Genomic DNA, 22,134 nt, shown 5'->3' with positions numbered 1-22,134 from the left:
TATTCACCCATGCTAATAAAGTGAACATAACATATAAAAACTCTTCTCCGAGACTTTTATATTGGGGGCACCAAAATGCCTTTTAGTTAAAAATTAAAACCAAATATATAACACATGGGAAAATCAATTGATGAGAGAGCAACATAAAAATTGTTGGTGAAATAATAATTTTATAACAGGAACAAATATCCCAATGAATCATCAACATTGCAAAAAGATTCTTGGTGACCTAATAATTTTATTGTCCTCCAAAAAACCTACACAAAAAGGGGTACACTGCTTTGCCATAGGCAGGATTCTGAGCAGAGTATTTCACCAGCACATAAAACAAAATTACTGTTCATTTGGACAACAAGTACAACCTTTTTTTTTCCCTTTCTTTCTTTCTTCTTTCCAATTTTCTTCCAAATTACTACAGCTGCTTCTAATTCTTCCCACTAGTGCTAAACCTAACAAGTTCTTCAAACTCAAAGGTTCCAGATCTCATCCTGCAACTTTGGATCACTACAGAATTGCCCCTGGTCAGATGATTGCTCACTAGGTTGTGGCATGCTGCCTGCAAAACTTAGCTGATCATTACTTGCCTTGGGGTTTTTAAGTATACAAAATTTTAGCGTTCTACCATTACCTTGTAATAGTTCTTCAAAGTGATGCTGCTGTCTTTGATCTAATCCTGAGATATCCGACATGTCTATGTTGGCAGATGATTCTGCAACTGTATGAGGCTCGATAGCAATTCCTCTTTGATCTTCCGAATGAACTACCGCAGTCACTTGAGGTTTTTCTTTGTTAGTAATGAAGAGAGACAATGAATCTTCTGCTTGGGTTTCACCAACTGCTGCATTTTGAGGCGCAACAGGCGTAAGCTCTGCGATCTTTGGTAGTGTTTCATTTATATCGAGCACGGAAGGCTTATAATTGGAAGACTCTGGAATCTTAGTGGAAGGAGGTTCCTTTCTTTGGTGGGGCGCAGCAACATCAAATGAAGCCGCAGCAGGGCGGACTGGCACTGAAACAAGCGCCTGACTAGGTTTTTCAGTCGGCGAATAAAAGGTTCCTATCGGCCTTGCCATGGGGATCAACGGTGCAATGTCATTCTCTTCTGAAATAGGGACGCAACGATGAGGATCAAACACAATGCCCTTCAAGACGTGACCGGTGTCGCCTACTTTGACAGTCAGCAGATAACCAGCTTCAAAGGTTCCATCCAGTGTGCCACACACAGTCTGACCGAGTAAGCCATTAGTCTTTTGGTTCGAAATGATGGAAGAATTAGGTTGAGTCGGGCTAACTTCAGAGTAGTGGGCGAAGCTTGCACTTCGAGAATGGGCAGTTGGATCGACGCCGATCTTTGAAGGAGTGTGAAACGGAAGAGTTTGAGGTCTCATACCAGAGAAGGCAGCAAGATCAACTTGATTTGGGATAACCTGAACACCATGACTTGAATTTGAAGCTGGATACGGTTGAGATGAAGTTGCAGCTTGAAGCCTGAGAGCGGAAATATTAGTCGAATTAGTTCGACGAGCATGTTGCCTTTCGCTTAGACTATCTAAATCATACTTTCGAGGGCGCCCACGTTTCCGCTTCAGAGGTAAGTTAGCCGGGCTCTGGATGATCTCCTGATTCTGTTCGCTCATGCTCTCTTAAGGTGAAAATTCCTGTAAAAATTGTCAGCAATCCCTTTCTGCAAGAACAAAATCAATTGTCACCTCCTGTATTGTAGAAACAAATGTGTGTGGAATATATTCAAAAAGTGATCACGTAGAACATTCAAATTGCCTGTTCCCAAGTAGATTATATCAAAACATTATTGAATATTACATCATAAGCTTTAATATTTTTACATATAAACAAAATGTACAAACCAAATGAGCAGTAAATCCCTACAAAAAAAAAGGAAAACAAAGCAGAGATTGGAAGAAAGATTTAGAAGTTGAGCTCACAGCTATTCCAAATTTTGGCAACAACCAGGTTCTTTATTGCAATTACGAGACATGCAGAAAGAGATTCAAAATTTTGGATGAGTACTTTTAGCGGTACATCAATTATCGAGTTAATTCATTTCCAAAGCAAACTTCTGAGCAGATCAGACTTCACAGGATGAAGAACACATCGAATTTTCAAGGTACATCCTCAAGGAATGTCAATGAGAAATAAACAATACCCGATTTTGATGCAACCCTAAATCGCCCAACTATAGTCCAGATCCGAATCGGAATCGTTCTTCCAGAATAATCAAATCGAAACGAATCGAGACCTTTCGCCTCGACCAAGCACACGGCATCCATTGACGATCGCAATAAAAAAAAAGTTAAAATTTTCAAGGGAAGCACATTACTTTAATAAAAAAAAAAACAAAAACGGTCATGCGACGTGCACGCACAGAGCCAAAAGCCCGCTGCTGACAAAAAGCTTACTTTTTAAAATCTAAAGCACGGGGAAGAAGAAGGAGAAGGAAAGGGGTGACTTTACCTTTCGCCCTGGTGGTTCTTCGGCCGGAATCAATCCAGCGAGGAGTAGATCGCCGACGCCTGGATCGAAGAAAAAAAGGAAGGAGGAAGAGGATCCCCTAGCGATGTCCTTGATTGGCTCTCTTCTCGTCGCTTCCTGGCGATGCGACTCCGCTCGCGCCGGGGATCGACACATTTGGGGAAGCCGTTGCCATTAATTGACGTAAACCCTCGCGCTTCGCCTCCACGACCTCGCCTTCTCGTCGGCTCCTCTCCGCCACCTGGGCCCAAGTGGGCTCTCCTTCTGCTGACGAGGCAGTTAATTGGGCTAACGCAACTCAAAATGGGCCGGCCCGACACTATCACGGCCCTCCCACGTTACAACATTTGGCCGACAATAATAATAATTCCCTATTTCTTATCCACTTATTTTCTAAAAATATTAAACTAATTAATTTTTTACAATTTTTTAAAAAAAATTTATGACAATAAATTCGGATTTTACAAAAGTTAGCAATTTTGGGCAGTGTCTACCGTCCGATTAACTCGCCATCGGACGGACATAAACAGCGATCCGTGTGCGCAGGATTTCGACCAATAGCCATCCATCATAATCTGCTATATATATGAAACGAAGCGCACGGCTTTGACATTCTTCCATCGAAGGCTTTGGCGCAGCTTCTTCTCCGCTTCCAAATCACTAGCTTTCTTCCCTGCTTCGACGCTTCTGTAACCCTAGGTTCTTTGCTCCGACATGGCCGGGAGAGGGAAAGCGATTGGATCCGCCACAGCGAAGAAAGCCACGTCGAGGAGCAGCAAGGCCGGGCTCCAGTTCCCCGTCGGAAGGATCGCCCGGTTCCTCAAGGCCGGGAAGTACGCTGAGCGCGTAGGCGCCGGTGCTCCTGTCTACCTCGCCGCCGTTCTCGAGTACCTCGCCGCGGAGGTATGGATCTGATCGATATTTCACCTATTTGACATGGGGCAAAATTTTCGATTTCTTCTTGTTATAGCAATCTAACTTGCCGTGTGCAAGAAATTTTGGTCTTCGATGATTTCTCTATCATGGTTCGGGCGATATTCCTTGATTTATGTCAATCTAACGTTGGCGTGTGGAGATATCTTTTGGATAAATTCTCTATCATGTTTTTGGGCAAAATTCAATGGTCGATGATATTTCTGTTCTGATTTGGGGCAAAGATAGTCGAGTTTGTGTTTGTGTTTTTGTCGATCCTTTATCCTGTTTAGGTTTTCGAATCTATTCGCCTTCTTTGGCTCTGTATTTTACCTCAAGCTGACTGGACTCGTCGGGACAGGTTCTGGAGCTCGCCGGAAACGCAGCAAGGGACAATAAGAAGACCAGGATCGTTCCGAGGCACATCCAACTCGCCGTGAGGAACGACGAGGAGCTCTCCAAGCTTTTGGGCGAAGTGACGATCGCAAGCGGTGGCGTGATGCCCAACATTCATAATCTTCTACTTCCCAAGAAGACCGGTGCTTCCTCGAAGGCTGCTCCCGGCGACGATGATTAAGTGAAAAAAATCAACCTTTGGCATAGTTAATGCGTGTGTTATTAATTTCATTTCTATCTTCTTGTGGAATTTTTTACTCTAGTTTTCATGTAACATTTCTACTTTTTCGGATGAAGAAATTTGTTATTTTGTCAGTTTTATTAGGACTTATTGATGTTCGGTTTAAATGGTAGAAAAATTATATTAATTGATGCTCGACTGTTCTTAGTAAAAACACAGGGTTACAAAAACAGGAATACTTGACGCAAAGCAGAGAAAAGAGAGATACGCAAGCAATGCTCATTGATCACTGGGGGGTTGCTAACAAAGCGTAAGATGCTTTATTTATTAATTAATTGATCAGTGGGATCAAGAGGAAGCTTTAAACCTGTTAGTAATGGTGGCGAAGTACTTGCCTTGGTGGAAAGCCTGTTCCAGCTCTAACTGGGATGGGTTTCTTGAGCCATCGCCGGCGTATGTGCCGGCGCCGTAAGGGCTCCCGCCCTTGATGTTTTCCATCTCAAACATTCCTACACCGAAAGTGTAGCCAATTGGGACGAAGATCATGCCATGGTGAGCCAACTGAGTTATGGCTGTCAAACTGCAACGATGAAAACAGGGCGAAGCTGAGTTAAAATGATGCAATTAAATGATGAAACTAATGGACTTAGATGGAGCTTACGGAGTAGTCTCTTGGCCGCCGCCTTGCGATCCTGTGCTGTAGAAAATTCCGGCAGGCTTGCCCGCTAGAGCCTGAGATCGCCACAGTCCTCCGGTTGCGTCAATGAAAGCTTTGAATTGGGCAGCCATCATTCCGAACCTGGTCGGGAAGCCAAACAGAATTCCATCTGCTTCTTGGAGAGCATTTGGTTCGATGATCGGTACATCGCTCTTAGGAGGTGCCCCCATCTTTCCAAGAACTCCTTCAGGAAGAGTCTCAGGAACCTTTGTTTTTAGATAAATATTAAAAGTTACAACAACAACAAAGTAATGCTTTAACAAGTTAGTTTGGCATGCTTGTGCTGATAGTAGATTGGAAAAGCAAACCAATTGCAATTATTTTTTATCTGACTACTACATTACAAGAGAGCTTGGCTGGAAAATTAAAAACCAAATGTAGTAAGTGCGTTCCAAAGTATGACAAGCATTGTCACCTGCCAGAGCTTTACTTCAACTCCTTCAACAGAAGCAGCGCCTTTTTGGATTTCTTCTGCTAGCTTTGCTACATGGCCGTACATAGAATAGTATCTGAATAGAAGTGAGGATGATTTTCTATAAGATTCAAAATATAAAAAGTAAAAGCTGATTTTATTTTTTTTTTCAAACAGGAAAGCACTTTAAATCAGTTGAAGTGTATTTCAAAAAGTATTTAAAAAATAAAGTATTCATTGCGCATGTATCAATCGATGAATTTCCTTTTAGGGTTCTTTGAGCGGCCTAGCGTCCGTAGTCCGATGATTGCCTTAAAAGCAAGCAATTGATCTGGTCTGCTGAGCCCACACAAATTCTTTTTGCAAAAGAAATATTAATTACACCAAGAAAGTGACAAAACAAAGGAACGACTTTATGCGGCTTATCGGAGGAAAAAAGAGAAGTATTCATAACTATCTAACTTTGGTATGTCATTCTGCTAGTTTTACTGAGGTAAATGAAATTTTAAAATTGAAACAAAGGAAGGAAAGAAACGAAATCCCGAGAATCATTCAATTGACCCTCCCAAATAACCATCGATTCAGTTCATACATCTCATCGTAGTCGTAGATAGCCAAAACCCACCACCAGATCCATTCACTACCAACGTTGCTATCACAGAGTTCCAAACGATCTCTGTCCTTCACAAAAATAAATTCAAACCCCAAATCCGACCGACAAAATGGCAGAAACGCCACATTAACAATCTAAAAAGAGGAACAAAATCGAAATATGGGACGAGATACGATCCGCACAAAAGGAGTGAACACTTACACGACATAGATCTTCGTCGCCATTGATTTATGGATCGGATCGGAGGCAAGGGAGAGACGGAAGAACAACCGCTGCGAAAAAGGAAGACGATGAAGTAGCCGGATCGGGGCGTGATATTTATAGTCGAGAGTCAACAGTGCCAGCCCATTTCTTTCCCAATTTAATCAATATAAATCCCTTAATCAAGAAATGAATTAATTTGCTTCTAGAGCTGTGCAAGTAGTGATCCCTCATCACCGACCGTCGGATCCCCAGGGCTTTAGAATTTTCATTTTCATATAACATTACACAGCTTACGTAACCATGACAAAGCAATGAAGCAATAATTAAAATAGAAAATCAATTGTTAGGAAAAATATATTTTTTTTATCATTAATATCCATATTCAACATCTAATATCTTACACATTTATTATAATTATTTAAAATTATTTTTAGTGAAAATGGAGAAGGTAATGGAGTTGTTTTGCACTTATGATATGTGATTGCGATGTAAGCAAGTAGAAGGGATACCTTATTCATGTGGATGTTGATACACTTGAATGATTTAAGATTAATACAACAAAAATGGTTAGTAGAAAGACACATCACATGTGTTTTCATCAACTACTTCCATGTTCAATCGATTCAAGTATAGAAATCGAGTAGTAAGTACTTTAAGGTTAGCCAACGGGGGAGGCAATTGATCAATTGGGTCAATCCAACGAATTAGTTTCAATGCCCCTCGATCATGGGCATGGGGCATGACCATTGTAGAAAGGCGAGATCTTTTGGACAAAGACCTCTCTACTTCAACCTAGTCATCCATACCTTATGCTAATTTCAGGAACATCAGCTTTCTCAAGAACATCATCCTAGTCATTACATATAGCATCATTTACAACTCCTCACTTATTCTCTTTACAAAGATCTTTAAGTTTTCTCCCTCGCCATCGGAGGGAAAAGATCCGCGCAACACTGAAACAGTTGAGACTTATACAGCTTCACGGCAACAATGCCCCTTTGAACTCTGCATTTCATAGAGTTTCAACAACAGCAAGCCGCTGGCAGATTAGAATTAGGCAGAATTAAGAGCATAGTGAAATTCTATTTCGAATGATCCTTCGCTTGCACCACCATCTTCTACTGGTTTTTTCGCCTTCTGATTTTGCAAGCTCCCGTAGAGCTTTCTTGGCATCGTGCAAACGAGTGTTGTATTCCTTCTTCCAAGTTGCATATTGGGCCTTCAGCTTCCGAAGATCTTCGTAGGATTTCCTAGAAAATTCTGGCTGGCCTGATGATGATTTCACATTGCAGAGCCCCCTTGCATCGTCCTCGAAAACCTGCTTCTGCTTCTCAAACTCCTTTGCCAATTGGTAAACAGCATTGTTACTTTTGTCGTTCGCATCATTCACCGGTCGATAAGTAGTTGGTGTTTCATCAGACATTCGTTGCTTGGCCTTGTCATCGACAGAAAGATTCTTCTGTGCTGCATCTAGGGCCATCTGCATGCAAAAAAATTGATTTTTGTATTGAATCAGTATGCACAAATTTACTTATTTGTGCTTGAATATCTCTAACACCTTCAGCTTCGTGAAAGTAAAGAGACTTGAGAATCAGTTATCAAACTAGACGACTAACTTATCTCAAAATCCAGAAGGGAAATGAAAAGTGGAACTTCAACTTTGAGTAATACAGAATTTTAACTAGACTAGAAAGATAGCAATTCCCCCCTGAACCAACTAATTACCATACGCGAAGTAAGAGGAGTTAATTAATCAGCAGCCTCACCTTCAGGGTCTGTATCTGCTTCTGATACATATCCTCCATGGAGTGCATTTTTTCCTCGCAAACAGAACACCTTTTCTGGTACTCTTGCACTTTCTGCAACAGTGCAACATTCTCACCCTCCTTTCCTCTCAATTCTTCCTTTACGTCATCAACCTCCTTCTCAATCGCTTCCAATCTCAAAGCGGCCGCCATTTCCTGTTGTTTCATGTCGATTTCAGGTAACTCAAATTTCTGAAGCTAAAACTGTAATTAGATGAACAAATAAGATCAATGTTAACTTGGACAACTATAGTTGAAAGTGAAATTAAGAGCATAACAATGTTCAATCCACATAAAGATGCAAAGAGTATACCATTGTTCAAACTACGCAAAGGCACCGATAACCATTGGAAGGATTTGTGCCTCAGGTCCAACTAACTCAATTAGATGTGCCATTTTTCCAAGTCTAGAATGAGTTTTCCTTTTCCATAATTTAGAACAATAGTGCTTACCGATCTAAAAACACGAACTTCATTTGTTAACAGGGAAAGGGTATCTAAAAACCATACTGATCTTTGTAACACAAAGCGACATAGTTATTGCATGCCTGCTATTTCTTGTTACATTATGCCAAAAAAGTTGAACATCTCTTGATATAATCGCATGTATTGAAAAGTAATACATTGTTATTGATGTCGTAAACTAATCAAGTAATAGATTGGAACAATCTGCACAATTCTGATGAAGTTATGAATAAAAGCATGTGAATTAGATACCTGCTCAACATGATCAAGCTTTTGTGAAGTATGGGACTTTTCGGTGTCTTCTTCATGGGAACCTAAATCTTCTTCACCAGAATGAACCACTTTTTTTGCCCTACCTTGCTCAATGACTCCATTGCTGAGTTCACTTGATTCCGGGCTTGCCTTCTCTGTGAAATGAGTGTCCTTTGATGAGACCTCTGCAGGGACACTCTCAATCTTAAACTTCAAATTGTTCTTTGTGGAAGGAGGCCGCCGTTTCAAAGTGGGCCGGGCAGGCAATGCTGGTGGCTCGTCCTTCGGCTTCTCATCGCTCAGTTTGAGGGCAGCCAGCATTTCCTCAAGCACGCTGCGGGTGGGAACCGCCGGCAAGGCAGAAGACATGTTGACGCCGGCGGCGCAAAGGACCAACACCCTAAAATCAAAACCCAAACCCTAAATTTAGCAAGTAGAAACACCACGCCTTCCGAATCGAAGACGCTCTAAAACCAACGAATCACCAAACAAGCGATGCAGCTAACAAAAACTCACTCCACGGAGGGCGATTACCAACTCGATTACTAGAACCGAAGAATGTTTTTTGTAGGATCAGAAAACAAATCCAGGCTTTCACTCCAAGAAATCTTCATAAAAATCGAAACTTTGGTGCGCTGATTTTCTTCGCGTAAAAGCCAGAAAGTTCCCACCAAGGTCGCAGCTTTTTATCTGCTTCACTGAATCATGAGCTAAAAATGAACAAAACCATTGCAAAAAATTAGGGTTCTTGCATACTGAGCTGCGTCCGCCTCAAAAAGGAAGCTCTTAAGAAGAGAGATATCGATCTATCCTCTTCTATCCTCCAGGGGAAAGGCCAAACCAATTACCAACAAGAAAGAACAAGAATAGGATTCAACGAAGAGCCTAAGCTAAAAAGAAACAAAGTAGAAAAGAAAGCAAAAGGGAAATGGAAAGAAGAGACGAGAGATCGTAGAAGAGAAACGAAATCGTTACTCTCCCCGGTTCGGATTCGAAGAATGAGGTTGCAACAAAAACAGAACAGAAAAGAAAGAGATAAATATGGAGCTTAGTTGTATGCAATTAACTCCCTTCTGTTAGAGATATTTAAATTTTAGCCCTATTAACTCCCTTTTTTCTATTTTTTGGATAAAAAATTAAATTCATTCGATAAATTTATATAAAAAATGGTTCAAAATTTATTGTAGAGTTAGATTCATTTGCAGCAAAATGAATATAACTCTACAAGGAACATTAACGAACACATTGAATGAATATAAATGAACATTTATTAGGATGAATTATTTTATTTATGATATTTTATTTTGATATAAATGACCATTTATTAGGTTCGTGAATCAGTTTGTAATTCATGAATTTACATTCACCATAATTTTGACTAAAAAATTATTCATGAAACATATACAAATGTTCTGTCTGTGGTTAAAAAAAAATCAAAATAATACTTTGTTAGGAAATAAACAGGAATTAAACTTTACAGGAAATAAATATAAGCTCGTGTTGGAACCAAACACTGGGTAATAAAATGTCATTAAGTAGCAAAAGATCTGATTGAGAAAATTAATTACATTGATTATATCACACTAAAACTGTGTGGATTAAGGCCATAGTAAAATCAGAATATTTCAAGTGAAAGATACTGCATTATGAAGGGATCAAGTAACAAATACAACACCCAGGAAGCCATGAGAACTAGTCCGAAGCTGAAAATTAGAAAACCAGACAGAATTTAAGCATTCACTTTTATCGAACACCAGAAAACAACCATATGAATGATTCTAGATCCTATACAAGGAATACCCTGGTTCTATTCCTTGTTCAAGGCTATGAGAAATAGTCATTGTTAGGAAATGAAGAACCATAAAAGATCGCATGAACAACAAATGAACAACAAGCTAGGTTATATAGCATCTATCATGTAGCAAAGCTTACTTAGACTTGCAATCAGCACATTCTTTGTTCTCTGGTAACTTGAGCAGTGCCTCCAATATCTGCAAAATAAAAATAAAACAAACACGTGATTTTGCAGAGAACAAAAAAAAGAAGATAAATAGGTGGAAAAGAAAGCAATCAGCTGAAGTATAAATTATACGGCCTGGATAATAGATGCGTCAATAAAGGGGCCACCAAGGGTGGGTCAAAGGCGAAGACAACAGTCGACAGGTCAAAGTCAGGAAAGTTAACGTCATAGAATCAGCGGGCTCATCAAAAGTCGGTCGAATGGAATTTGATGTTGACTATCGATCGGACCCGAAGTGTCTGATCGGCTAGCAGGTTCATTGGAACAGATTGCTCGTCCTGACGGAATCAGTACAGTAAAAACATCAATCTCGCAACTGACCAAGAGAATGCTAGGCCGACCGGAGCTCCGGTCGATCGGGTCAGAAACAGTCTGCCGAACCGAGGTACAAGAAGAAAGCAGCTGAGATCGACCGGACGGGAGTCTTGGTGGGGCCCCTCCCATATCTTTTAATATCCCTCTGGGAGGTAATGCCGCTGACAATAGGGTATGGTCAACAAATAAATTGTACGACGAAAACTTCTACTGTCATGTCAAGGATTTGTATGTCTGTTAAGGTATGGTGTCAGACACTTTTCTAATATATCTTTTCGTAGGACGATTGGGAAAACGTGGTTGCACCTTGAGAGGAATGTTATATAAAGGAGGGTCCATACACCGGCGGAGGTATGTGACATCTATTATTTGTGCTCGTATTCTCATGGTTGCTACATTGCTTCGTGATTTTTCTACTAATCCGGTGACACTTGAGCGTCGGAGAACTAACATCGAGAACCCCTTCCCTGACTCGGCACTAATGTTTCTTATGTTGCAGATCGGAACAGAATCTTCACACAATCAATTGAGGAGTCACATCCCCAGCTAACCTTCTTCATTATTTTTAGACGAGATCAATAATAATAATAATAATAATAATAATAAAAATAACCTTAAACATGAAATGAAGAAAAAGGGATGTATAGTGACTAGAAATGAAGATGACATGCACAGAAAAGACGATAATCAACCGTGTTAATAGTAAGACATTTCACTATTTAAATTCTAGTACCATAATGTCTAGTGTCAGTTGCTTTTCGCACCCTCTCTGACATGCCCCTCTGCCTAACCCCACCTTCTATTTTAATTTCCTTCCGTTTCTATCCCTTTTCATCAATCATTTTCACTATTATTTCCAATCACTTTATGCGTTTTCACTAATCCCTGTACACTTTATGCGTTTTTATTTTTTGCTTTTTTAATCCTTTTTTAAAATTTTTATCAATTTTATTTTTTTAATAATTTTTTATTATATATTTATAATCTTTTGTTTATTTTTAGTTATAGATTTTAGGAGTTATCAACACTCGAATCTTGAAGGATGGGTAATTTAAAGGGAGAGGAAGTTCTGATATGTATCAAGCGTTGGAGGGGGTAATTTAAAGGGAGAGGGGTGTTTTGACATGTGTCAAGAATTGGAGGATGGGTAATTTAAAGAGAGTGAGAAGTTCTTACATGTATCAAGAGTTGGAAGATGGATAATTTAAAGAGATGAAATATTTTGACATTTGTCAAGGGTTGGAAGTAGAGTAATTTAAAGGGATGAAAGATTTTGACATGTGTTTGTTGGACCCCGTAGGTGTTTTGATGTGATCAACCAAGTTGGTTAGGTCCTGCGTTTTGTCTGATCTCTGTGTCTCAGTGTGCAAGAGCTTAGGAGCATAGGAAGTCGAGCGGAAGACGCAGCTAGCGAGAAGGACGGCACGGGAAGGGAGCCGACGGGCTCGGTGCGTCCGAAGGACGAGAGAGCTGCGGAAGAGTACTCCGGTGGAGCGAGAAGAACGTGCACGGCGTTCGAGGGACGAGAAGCCGGACGGAAGCCTGTTCGAGAAAGGCCGAAAATTAGGTTCGGGTGAACCCTATTTCGGTTGGCCGGAATCACCCAAAAGACCGGAACTACGGTAGACGTCGGAAGACGAAGCAAAGAAGCTGAAAAGGCAGCTCAAGGCGCCTTCATCATGCTTGAAGGCGCCTTCAAGGCTTGTTTAAGGCTCCTTGAGCCTGGTCAAATCGACCGTTTGGCTTTGGATAGAGTTCTATCCGAATACTTGCTTGGAGGCGCCTTGGAGCTTCGGGATAGACTTTCCAGGAGCTATAAAAGGACCCCTGAACCTAGGAATTCATTCATTGATTCAAGCTTTCAATTTCTAGCACCTTGTGAGTTCATTAAGTGTGTAAAAAGGCTTCTCCGCCTACAGTGAAGGAGACTCTGCTAGTGCGATCTTCGATTGTCCTCGATTAACAACCTCTTGGTTGTAACCAGGTTAAACCTCCGTCTCCCATTTTATTTCTGTCTTTAATTTTATATAGTTGCTAGTTATTTTTACTGCTGATTTTCTTTCTGAGTTGGAATCCGAGGAGGGTATAGTTTTACTTTTGATTTCAGCAATTCACCCCCCTCTTGCCGGCCTCCGCTGGACCTACAATGTCAAAGGTTGGAAGGGGGTAATTTAAAGGGATGAGAGATTTTGACATGTGTCAAGGGTTGGAAGGGGGTGATCCGATGATAAGGGTCCACCTCTCAAAGGGTCATTGCCACGGTGAAAGTCAAAGTCTAGGCGGTCAACGCCCCTGTATCGCTGGCTGATCGGACAACCCACTTGCCTGACCAGGGTGAAGGATAGCCAGGCCGATATCAACCCGATGTTACCATAGCTCGGTCGCATACCGAGCTTCCAACGCTCAGGAAACCATGTGCCGACGAGGCATAAGTCGAGCGGTCAACTCGCTCGGACTTACATCGAACCTCAGAACCGGCGAAACGGGAGCGCAGCCGAGCAATCACACTCAGATATAGCTCGGCATAACAACGGAGCTCTGATAGTGGAATGTCGATCACTTCGCTCGGCCCAAGGGTCAGGCCACCCGGACGCCCGAAGGCTAGCTGAGCAGCCATCCCGCTCGGCCCACTAACAGGCAAAAGGAGGATTAGCCGATATCCTTATGGGAACTCGTGCCACCGACAGATGACATGGTTGGCGGCATGGTCGGGCAGAGGATCGGACGACGGAAGCTTCCACTATCATGTCAGAGATATGCTCGGGTCATTAAGATATGATGTCAGAGACGCTTTCCTAACATATCTGAAAGCTTTGAGAAGCATGCACACCTCAAAAAGCATGCACGCGCGCTACCAGTAGCCCTATATAAAGAATACCAAGCTTCAACGGAGGTATGCAAAGATTATTGTAACTACTGTTACTCTGCTTCTTTCGATTCACTTCTTTCTCTGCTCCCACATCGTCGGTGACTGACTTGAGCGTCGGAGGATCATCGTCGGGGAACTCCTCCCTAACTCGACACTAACATTGTTGTGGTTGCAGGTTCGCCCTACTCGGAGTCCACGCATAGTCAACAAGAGCGCCACGTTCTCCCAGCGTCCATTGCCTCGACTCTCGGAGAGGATCAGGGGGATAATTTAAAAGAATAAGAGATTTTGACATGTGTCAAGAGTAGAAGGGGGGTAATTTAAAGGGAATAGAGATTCTGACATATTATAAAATACGGTAACAAATAATAATTAAATAATAAGGTTTAATAGACGAAAAACCTTAACGAAATTTTTAGAAATTTGTAGAAATTTTCTGGGATTTAATTGGAGCTTGTATAACATATTTTGAGGGGATAAAATTATAGGCTTTGGAAAAGGTCTGTTTGGAATACCTATTTATTAAGGAGTTGATTTGATTAATAGGCCTAGGTTTTTTATTAAAGTCTAAGTTTCTTATTCTTCCCTAATCCCTCTGTGCCGAAATTTCCTTCCCTTTCCCCGTGCCCTAAGCCCGACACCGCCCCTTTCTCCTCCTTCTCTTCTCCTCATCTCACGACGTCGAGAACCCTTCCTTCCCTTCTTCACATCGCTGTGCCGATCTCCCTCTCGCGAGAGCCCACACCCGGCTCTCCTCTTGCGAGTTCCCAAAGAGCCACAACCGTCGAGCCATAGCCGCCGATCCTCTCCTCACGCGACGCCACCCTCCCTCCAGCTTGAGGATCGAATCGGAGTGGCGAATGAAGGTTCATCAGCGGCGGAACCCTAGCAATTTGTCCTTGTCGCAACCGTTCACTCTAGCGCCGCCTTCCCTCCTTCGCCAAGTCCCTTCTCCCCAAGCCATCGTCGGTCTTCTTCCCTCTCAAGCCACGGCCTCCTGCTCTCCTCCTCACGCGAGCGCCATAACGTCGCCGCCCTTTTGCCCGATCCAATCTCAACACGGGCATAAGTTGACCCTTGCCGAACACCACCAAATCTCTCCTTTCTCCGTTGGACAGTGACAACCAGTCGGGTGCCTCACCTCTGTTGGCCTCTCTTCGACCATAGGCCACCACATCATCATAACCAAAAGCTATTGTGTCATCAGCGATCTGAAGGAGAGGTAATGGAATTCAAGATTTTGGTGTTTAATTGATTTCCTTGCCTTCACAGCTTTAGTAGTTATCTTCTCCAGCAACAAACCATCAGTTGGGGCATTCGGATTTAGAGTGGCTAATTAGGTGTTCTTGCTTAGATGTATGCATCTAATTTGTTGTTCATACATTGAGGTAAGTTATGTTCCTAATTTCTAAGATTTTACCAATCTTAATTGCTTGACCTGTTGGATGTGAGGGCAATCCATGGATATGGGTGATTGATTTCTAAGTCTGGTATCAATAGGATTGAGCGGTTGCAGAAGTTGCAGTATTTGATCATGGTTCATACACTCAGGTGAGCTTGTTTCAATAACCTTCTCTTTGAATTTCTATTGAGGATGATCTCTTCTTAACAGATTTCGTAGGGGTTATCAGATTATTGTCTATATTGATTAATTAGTTGATTTCTCTAGTTAGGTTAATTTGGATAATATCATGATCATTATCAGGATATTAGGAGGATTAAACCTAATCTAATGAAGGTTATGTATTGAGTTAAACCTAACAGGATTAATGAGATTGGTTAACTATCATATTAGGATTAAGTTAGTTATTTGGTTTATGATGGATATAGCTAACTAGTTCATACTTGACTAGTTATATCATACACTATGTGATCGCAGGAATTGGGTTCGGATGAGCGTCTCGACATGGGAGTACTTGACATGATCTACTGTTAGAGGCGGGTACTTCTTGCTTTATTTCTTGTAATACTTTGATCTTGGTGCATGAGCTATTTTTGGATAAGAACTGTTTTATCTTGACTCCACTCTTATTTTTCTGCGTGTGATATTTCCACGCAATCTTTGAGAAATTCGTTTCCATATCTATACAATCTCTTATTGTTGTCCATGATCAGTAGCAGATACTAGATACCATGTTTGTATGTTTTGACTGTTGTTTATTTATGTACTATATTGAGCATGCTGGCTTCATGTAGCATACTTATATATATATATATATATATATATATATATATATATGATGACTGTTGTATTGTTCGCATCATGTTATGGCATGCATGTCAACGACCAATTCTCCCTTGCGGTCGAGAGAGTCGTTGACCAGGGCCGCATCCTCGGCCACTCGAGAGAGTGGTAGCTGGAGTTGATGTCGCTTGTCCTGTCGTACCACACTCGGCCACTCATGGAGAGTGGTAGCTGGAGTTACGAGCAGTAGGGACCCCGTCGCAGATGTGGCTAGTTAACTACTATGCAACTGTCCCCTCGGCCACTCGAGAGAGTGGTAGCTGGAATGGTGTACAGTCTGTCACTGACCCGACCTCTCGACCATACAGGGGTCATGGCGCAGAGAGGTGGGCGGGAGTGACCATCCATGCATACGCTGTTATTATATTTGTTTTGGCTGCTGCTGTCTATATATGCTGTTATTGCTTACTTACTGCTGTTGTTCACATATGCTGATATGCTTACTTGTGTTGAGATATATTCTCATTGTAGATGTTTAGTCATTAGAAATTTATATATACCTTGCTTATTACCTCTGTAGTTATGAGCAGTATTGTAGCAGATTAGTACCAGTTCTGACCTACTATACCTAGCCTAGGACTGTATATTCTTGGCCCACTTTCTATTTGTATATTATGTTCATGCACTATCTTATCTTTACCCGCTGAGTTCCAATACTCACCACCCCACAAAATGGTTTTCTTTCGTCAGGTAACAGGTAGATGAGTCATGGATGCTTGGAGAGATGTCGACTGCCAGTCCTGGGTCCTACGTCACACTCGAGGATAGTTTCTTTTTGGGTTTTGTTATCGTTTGGGTGGTAAGTTGATTTTGTGTATTTTTACTTTGCAATAAGCCGATGTGAATTTTGGAGTCAAGTCTGGTGATTGCAGGTATTTTTGTTAGTGTCGTTGTTGGTCTTACGTTCGTATTATTTTATGTTTTCCGCTGCGTTTATTTTGTTCCAGCCGTGTGAGCTATTGTTATACTGCTTGGTTGTGTGTTTATTTCTTTGTTGTCCAGTCGGGTAGGCTGAGTATATTAAATTGCGTGGTTATGTTGTTTCTATTGTGTATATATTCCGGCCGAGTGTGGCTGATGTATATTTTGTATGTAGTAATGCTTCAGATTGTCCCCCGTATAGGGGAGATGTCGCTAAATTTTTGTCTGGCAGAGACTCCTTTGGAGCGTGACACATATGTCAAGAGTTGAAGATGTGTAATTTAAAGGGAGAGGATGTTTTGAAAAAAAATTTATAAAAAAATAATAAACAAAATTGATTAAAAATAAAATTAAATAAAATTTAAAAAATAATAATCAAAATTATTTTAAAAATAAAACTAAATAAAAATTAAATAAAATTAAAAAAATATATAAGTATTGATGAAAAAATAATAAACTAAATAAAAATTAAATAAAATTAAAAATAATAAACTAAATCAATTAAAAAATAAAATTAAATAAAATTTTAAAATATATAAGTATTGATGAAAAAATAATAAATAAAATTAATTAAAAAATAAAACTAAATAAATTTAAATAAATTTGAAAAAAAAAGAAAAAAAGAAAGATAGAATTGTCATTTGAGAGAGAGAGAGAGAGAGAGAGAGGAGGGGAGAGGGGTGTAGTGTCAGACCCGGGGGTGGGGAAGCAATTTGAGTTGAGATCTTCTATCTCAAAATGATGTATCCTCGTGTCCCCTTGTCGATCGGACGGATAAAATTATATCTCAAGGATGCAATGTATATCACAAGGATATCATGACCGTTCGAATGACAAGGAGACACGGGGACACATCATTTTAAGGATAGAGGATCTCAACTCAAGTAATTTACCCCTTCTAATTATATTTACTAATTATTATATACCGATATAACTGGAGAAGGAAGGATACAGCTATGGCTTGAATCAGTTGTCAAAGAGGCTTGCTCACGTGAAGACGAAAATATGGTTCTTATTCTCTATTTAGATCCATACTCATACTCAGAAATAAACCTCCAAATTTCTGAATAAAACGGAATTAATCCATGTAAAAAAAATCTGAGCGGGGAAGATCCAACCAACTCGTAGTTTGAAGTCCGCGCGTTTCCCGTGTCATAATTATCAAGGGCGACTGTGTGAAAATTACAGATGTTCGACGACCAAAGTAAGATTCCAGATTCGCAACGATGGCCCAGCAATGATGGAAGGGTGGGTAGATATTAGTAACCAATATTGGGACTCCAATTCCAATTCAACTTGTGACCTCCACAGTGCATATTTTACGCATGGTGTTTTTCTTCCGGGATAAGAAACACGTGGCATCATTTTTCATAAATTAAAAAAATAAAAAATTAATCCATCATTGTTTTTTTTTTCTTTTGGACACGAAGAAAGTTTTACACTCCGCTTTTCCTGATCAAAAGTTAACGTGCAACTTCTATGACATTAAAGGCACGTTTTTGGAAGAGGAAATTTATGCGGTTTGAGGCTTTGAGCTCATGATTTTACCTCTAAAGATCAGGGTTCAAATTCTAAGAAGAAGATTGTCTGTGAACTCAAATTGCGAGGAAGCTTCGTTCTCTATGATGACTTGAAAAGATAGCTCAGAATCAGGCATAAAGGCAAGTAGCCCCAAGGGAATAAGACACGAATCATCAGGAATAAAGACCAAACTCCAGCAATAGGATCGCTGCCTTTTCACATACCTGTAATCATAAGGCCATTGTTTCCTTGTGAGGTCAAGAGGATGATTTGATCCATCATGGAAGAGAATCCCCCCATGACACAACAATCCACTCGCAAACATCGATCATAAAGCCACTCTCGTTATGGGCAAGCTCAAGAGAATTTATAGCAGCAGATGGTCTGGCAATTAAAGGGCTTACATGTGTATCATCACCGAGAAAGATATGCCAGAAGCTTGCAAATATTCCTATGGGCCACCGGCTTTAACCAAAGTGTTTACGAAAGGATGTTGCGTAATTTACCCAGTGCAGCTCATTGCGGGAAGATATAAACGAGCTAGTGAGAACTCTCAAGGAATTCATATTTTTGAATCACAGAGGAGCTCAGGTTTTGAGTTCAAACATATGGTTTGATGAGATAAGCCAGAGGCATCAGAAAAAATGCGTTGGTTGAGAAGAGTAGCCTGCGTGACTACTTGCACCACGAGGCGCCGCAGAAGCCTGCTGTGGAAGATCAGGACGAGGATCAGGAGAGTCATCAGGAAGGGAAGCAAGCCGAGAGTCAGCCTCCAGTATGATCCCTTTGAGTAGGCTCTCAACTTCGATGATAGTTTGTTCTGGATCGAAAGAGACCGTAATGCCCTTCCAATTGCCTCCAAGCCTTCGAACAACAATTAGCTCATCCTGCATATGACTTTCATGTTTCTTGCTGAAAAATAATTCCCATTATCGACATCGATGGTGTTGGAAGGTGGTGGCTCTAGGAACAGAATAGGAGTCGTAGTAGAATGACTTTGTATTGAAAAAAAATATTTATCTTGCAACTTCATATTACATGAGTCTTTATACCACTCAATAGAAACTTCTAGACCATATATTATTAATTAGATACGTGAACTTATTTATCTATATACATGAATTACAAGATTCATGTTTCACTTGATTCATGTACATAAATCATTTATAGTTCATATATTCAAGTTTAATTTAACTTCTAACACTCCCCCTTAAACTTGAATCTTCCTTACTTCAAGCGTGACCTCAATCTGTGAAAAATCATCATATTTGAGTGACTTTGTAAAAATATCAACAACTTGATCCATAGTCTTCATATACTCAAGTTCAACTTCTTTCTTTGCAATGTATTCCTGAATGAAATGATATCTTGTGTCAATATATTTGTACGTTCATAAAATTTCATATTCTTAACCCAACTTTGAGCTGACTTATTATCAATCATGATCCTTGTAGCATCTTCTTATTTCAAATGAACTTCCTTTAACAATCTTCTCAACCATATAGCATGACAAGTGCAAGAAGTAGCTACAATATACTAAGCTTCACAACTAGAAAGTGTCACAATTGCTTGCTTTTTTGAACTCCACGAAATTGCAGTATTTTCCAAAAAAAATTATAAAGTCAGTTGTGTTTTTTCTATCATCAATGTCTCCCGCAAAATTGCTATCACAATAGTCCATCAACTTGTAATTACTAGAGGATGAATAAAGAATACCATAATCAAAAGTACCTTTAATATAACAAAGTATCCTCTTTGCTGTCAAAATGTGAGCTTCAATTTGACTCTCCATAAATCGACTCACAACTCTAACTGCAAATAAAATGTCAGGTCTTGTACAAGTTAAGTATCTCAAGCTCCCAATAAGACTTTTGAAAATCATTGGATCAATCTTCTCTTCTCCTTTCTTCACTTGGGATAGTTGTTAGGATGTATACTAAAAGTCTAGCTTTTGGTATAAACATTTATCTAGAAATAAGAATCACATTGGTCAAATGTCTACATTTATGATAAATGTAGTTGTTCAATTAATTTATATTGTAGATAACATGGTGTGTGGTGTCACACACAAAGGATCATGTTATCAGTACCTTATAAATTATAAACAGTAGCTCAAGACCAAGATGGAAAGGAACAAACCATTGGAAGGTCGTAGAGTAATTAGGTATTAGTTTATCTTAATTATATAATTACACTAATACACTTAGAGTGTATTGAGTAAGACCATTAGAGGTCGTTTCTTTTATACTGACTTTATAAAGAAAAAAAGACCTCAGTTATTATGGAAGTGTGTGCTCTTAATTCTAATATAATAACAAGCACATATATTTGATATTTATTTCTTTAATTTATCAATGGGTGATATTTAGTTCGATAAATCAATAAGTCCGATAAGTTGGGAAATGATATCACTTATAGTGTGTGTTGTTGATTATAAAAGGAAACTGTGTCCTAGTAATCTAGGTTGATAATGTCCCCAAGAGGAGTTCATAAGGATTGTCATGTTAAACCATGCAGGTGGATTTAGTCTGACATGACGATAAGGTTGAGTGGTACTACTCTTGGACTAAGATATTAATTAAGTGAGTTGTCAGTAACTCATTTAATTAGTGGGCATTCGACATCTTAAACACAGGGAGACTAACACACTCATAATAAGAAGGAGCCTAAAATGTAATTTGGGATTGGTGCGGTAGTTCAATAATAGTTCTTTAGTGGAATGAATTATTATTGATGGAATTAAGTTGTGTGTTCGGGGCGAACACGGGAAGCTTAATTTCATCGGGAGACCAAAACCAATTCCTCCTCTCGGTCCCTATCGTAGCCTCTTGTATATAGAGATTTATACCCACCACATACCCACCTTCTTACCCAACCTATAGGGGTCGGCCAAGCCTAAAGGTTGAGCCTTAAGGTGGCCGGCCAATAGCTTGGAGCCCAAGCTTAGGTGGCCGGCCACATCATATTAAAAAGGAATTTTTATGAAAATTATTTCTTATGTGGATATCATGGTTTTAAAAGAGAGTTTAAAATTTAAATCTTTCCTTTTATAGTTTTCTACAAAAGATTAAGAAAAGATTTGAAATCTTTCCTTATTTGTAGATTAAAAGGTGGATTTTAATTTTAAAAAAACTTTCCTTTTTAACCATGTTCATGATTTAAAAGAGAGTTTAAAAATTAAATATTCTCTTTTATAAGTTTCTACAAAAGATTAAGAAAAGATTTATATCTTTCCTTATTTGTAGATTGAAAGATATTTTAATTTTTTCGAGATAACTTTCTTTTTATCCACATGTTTAAAAGAAAGATTTTAATTTCCTTTTTATAATCCACCATGAAGGGAAAAATTATTGAAGAAATTTTTTATAAATTTTCGGAAGCAAATAAGAAAGTTTTAATTTGTGTTTAAAACTTTATTTGCTTGGAGATTTTAAAGTGGTCAGCCATTGAAATAATGAAAAGAAAATTGATTTTTAATTAAATAAATTTTCCTTTTCATGACAAAATAATTAAGGAAGTTTTTATTAAAATTTCCTTATTTGCCAAGACCAAGGATTATAAAAGAGGAGGTAGAGGAGCCTTCATGGAGAACAACCTCTATTCTATTTTTCTTCCTCTCTTCTCCTCCTTGGTGTGGTCGGCCCCTCCTCTTTCTCTCTTCTCCATCTTGTGGCCGAACCTCATCTCATCCATGGAGTCCTTGTGGTGGCCGGATCTTGCTTGGAGAAGAAGGAGAGAAAAGGAGGCGATATTTCTAGCATCCCTTAGAGCTTGGTGGTGGCCGAACCTCTTCATC

General features: G+C 39.8%; 4 protein-coding genes and 1 long non-coding RNA gene across 7 annotated transcripts; 2 read left to right on the top strand and 3 right to left on the bottom strand.

Annotated features, from left to right (window-relative positions):
- Positions 1-201: 201 nt before the first annotated feature.
- Positions 202-2,739, bottom strand: LOC122003087. 2 transcript variants are annotated; one of them, XM_042558528.1, is made up of 4 exons: positions 2,165-2,322; positions 1,561-1,684; positions 629-1,488; positions 202-556 (listed from the first exon to the last, which is right to left on the bottom strand). In XM_042558528.1, the coding sequence occupies exons 2-4, from the start codon at positions 1,635-1,637 to the stop codon at positions 468-470; spliced, it is 1,026 nt and encodes a 341-aa protein (XP_042414462.1). In that variant the 5' UTR covers positions 1,638-1,684; positions 2,165-2,322; the 3' UTR covers positions 202-467. The 2 variants fall into 2 exon arrangements, with proteins under 2 accessions (XP_042414462.1, XP_042414461.1); XM_042558527.1 differs by lacking the exon at positions 2,165-2,322 and adding an exon at positions 2,473-2,739 and having other exon boundaries at positions 203-556.
- A 345-nt stretch (positions 2,740-3,084) lies between these two features.
- LOC122003085 (probable histone H2A.3) lies at positions 3,085-4,113 on the top strand. Its single transcript, XM_042558523.1, has 2 exons — positions 3,085-3,393; positions 3,764-4,113. The coding sequence occupies exons 1-2, from the start codon at positions 3,205-3,207 to the stop codon at positions 3,977-3,979; spliced, it is 405 nt and encodes a 134-aa protein (XP_042414457.1). The 5' UTR covers positions 3,085-3,204; the 3' UTR covers positions 3,980-4,113.
- A 27-nt stretch (positions 4,114-4,140) lies between these two features.
- On the bottom strand, positions 4,141-6,053 carry LOC122003084 (NAD(P)H dehydrogenase (quinone) FQR1-like). Its single transcript, XM_042558522.1, has 4 exons — positions 5,924-6,053; positions 5,113-5,206; positions 4,641-4,903; positions 4,141-4,559 (listed from the first exon to the last, which is right to left on the bottom strand). The coding sequence occupies exons 1-4, from the start codon at positions 5,944-5,946 to the stop codon at positions 4,328-4,330; spliced, it is 612 nt and encodes a 203-aa protein (XP_042414456.1). The 5' UTR covers positions 5,947-6,053; the 3' UTR covers positions 4,141-4,327.
- A 705-nt stretch (positions 6,054-6,758) lies between these two features.
- Positions 6,759-9,458, bottom strand: LOC122003082 (myosin-1-like). 2 transcript variants are annotated; one of them, XM_042558521.1, is made up of 5 exons: positions 9,204-9,458; positions 8,964-9,137; positions 8,448-8,847; positions 7,693-7,887; positions 6,759-7,406 (listed from the first exon to the last, which is right to left on the bottom strand). In XM_042558521.1, the coding sequence occupies exons 3-5, from the start codon at positions 8,814-8,816 to the stop codon at positions 6,990-6,992; spliced, it is 981 nt and encodes a 326-aa protein (XP_042414455.1). In that variant the 5' UTR covers positions 8,817-8,847; positions 8,964-9,137; positions 9,204-9,458; the 3' UTR covers positions 6,759-6,989. The 2 variants fall into 2 exon arrangements, with proteins under 2 accessions (XP_042414455.1, XP_042414454.1); XM_042558520.1 differs by having other exon boundaries at positions 8,964-9,458.
- Positions 9,459-14,395: 4,937 nt separating this feature from the next.
- LOC122003081 lies at positions 14,396-16,601 on the top strand. The gene is made up of 5 exons (XR_006117764.1): positions 14,396-14,873; positions 14,946-15,039; positions 15,152-15,202; positions 15,531-15,614; positions 16,587-16,601. It is a non-coding gene; the product is annotated as an uncharacterized LOC122003081 (long non-coding RNA).
- The last annotated feature ends 5,533 nt before the right edge of the window (positions 16,602-22,134 follow it).

This window comes from Zingiber officinale, chromosome 7A, assembly GCF_018446385.1.
Source record: "Zingiber officinale cultivar Zhangliang chromosome 7A, Zo_v1.1, whole genome shotgun sequence".
Lineage (NCBI taxonomy): Eukaryota > Viridiplantae > Streptophyta > Magnoliopsida > Zingiberales > Zingiberaceae > Zingiber > Zingiber officinale.
Note: the sequence above shows the minus strand (reverse complement) of the source record. Positions and strands in the feature narration are given on the sequence as shown.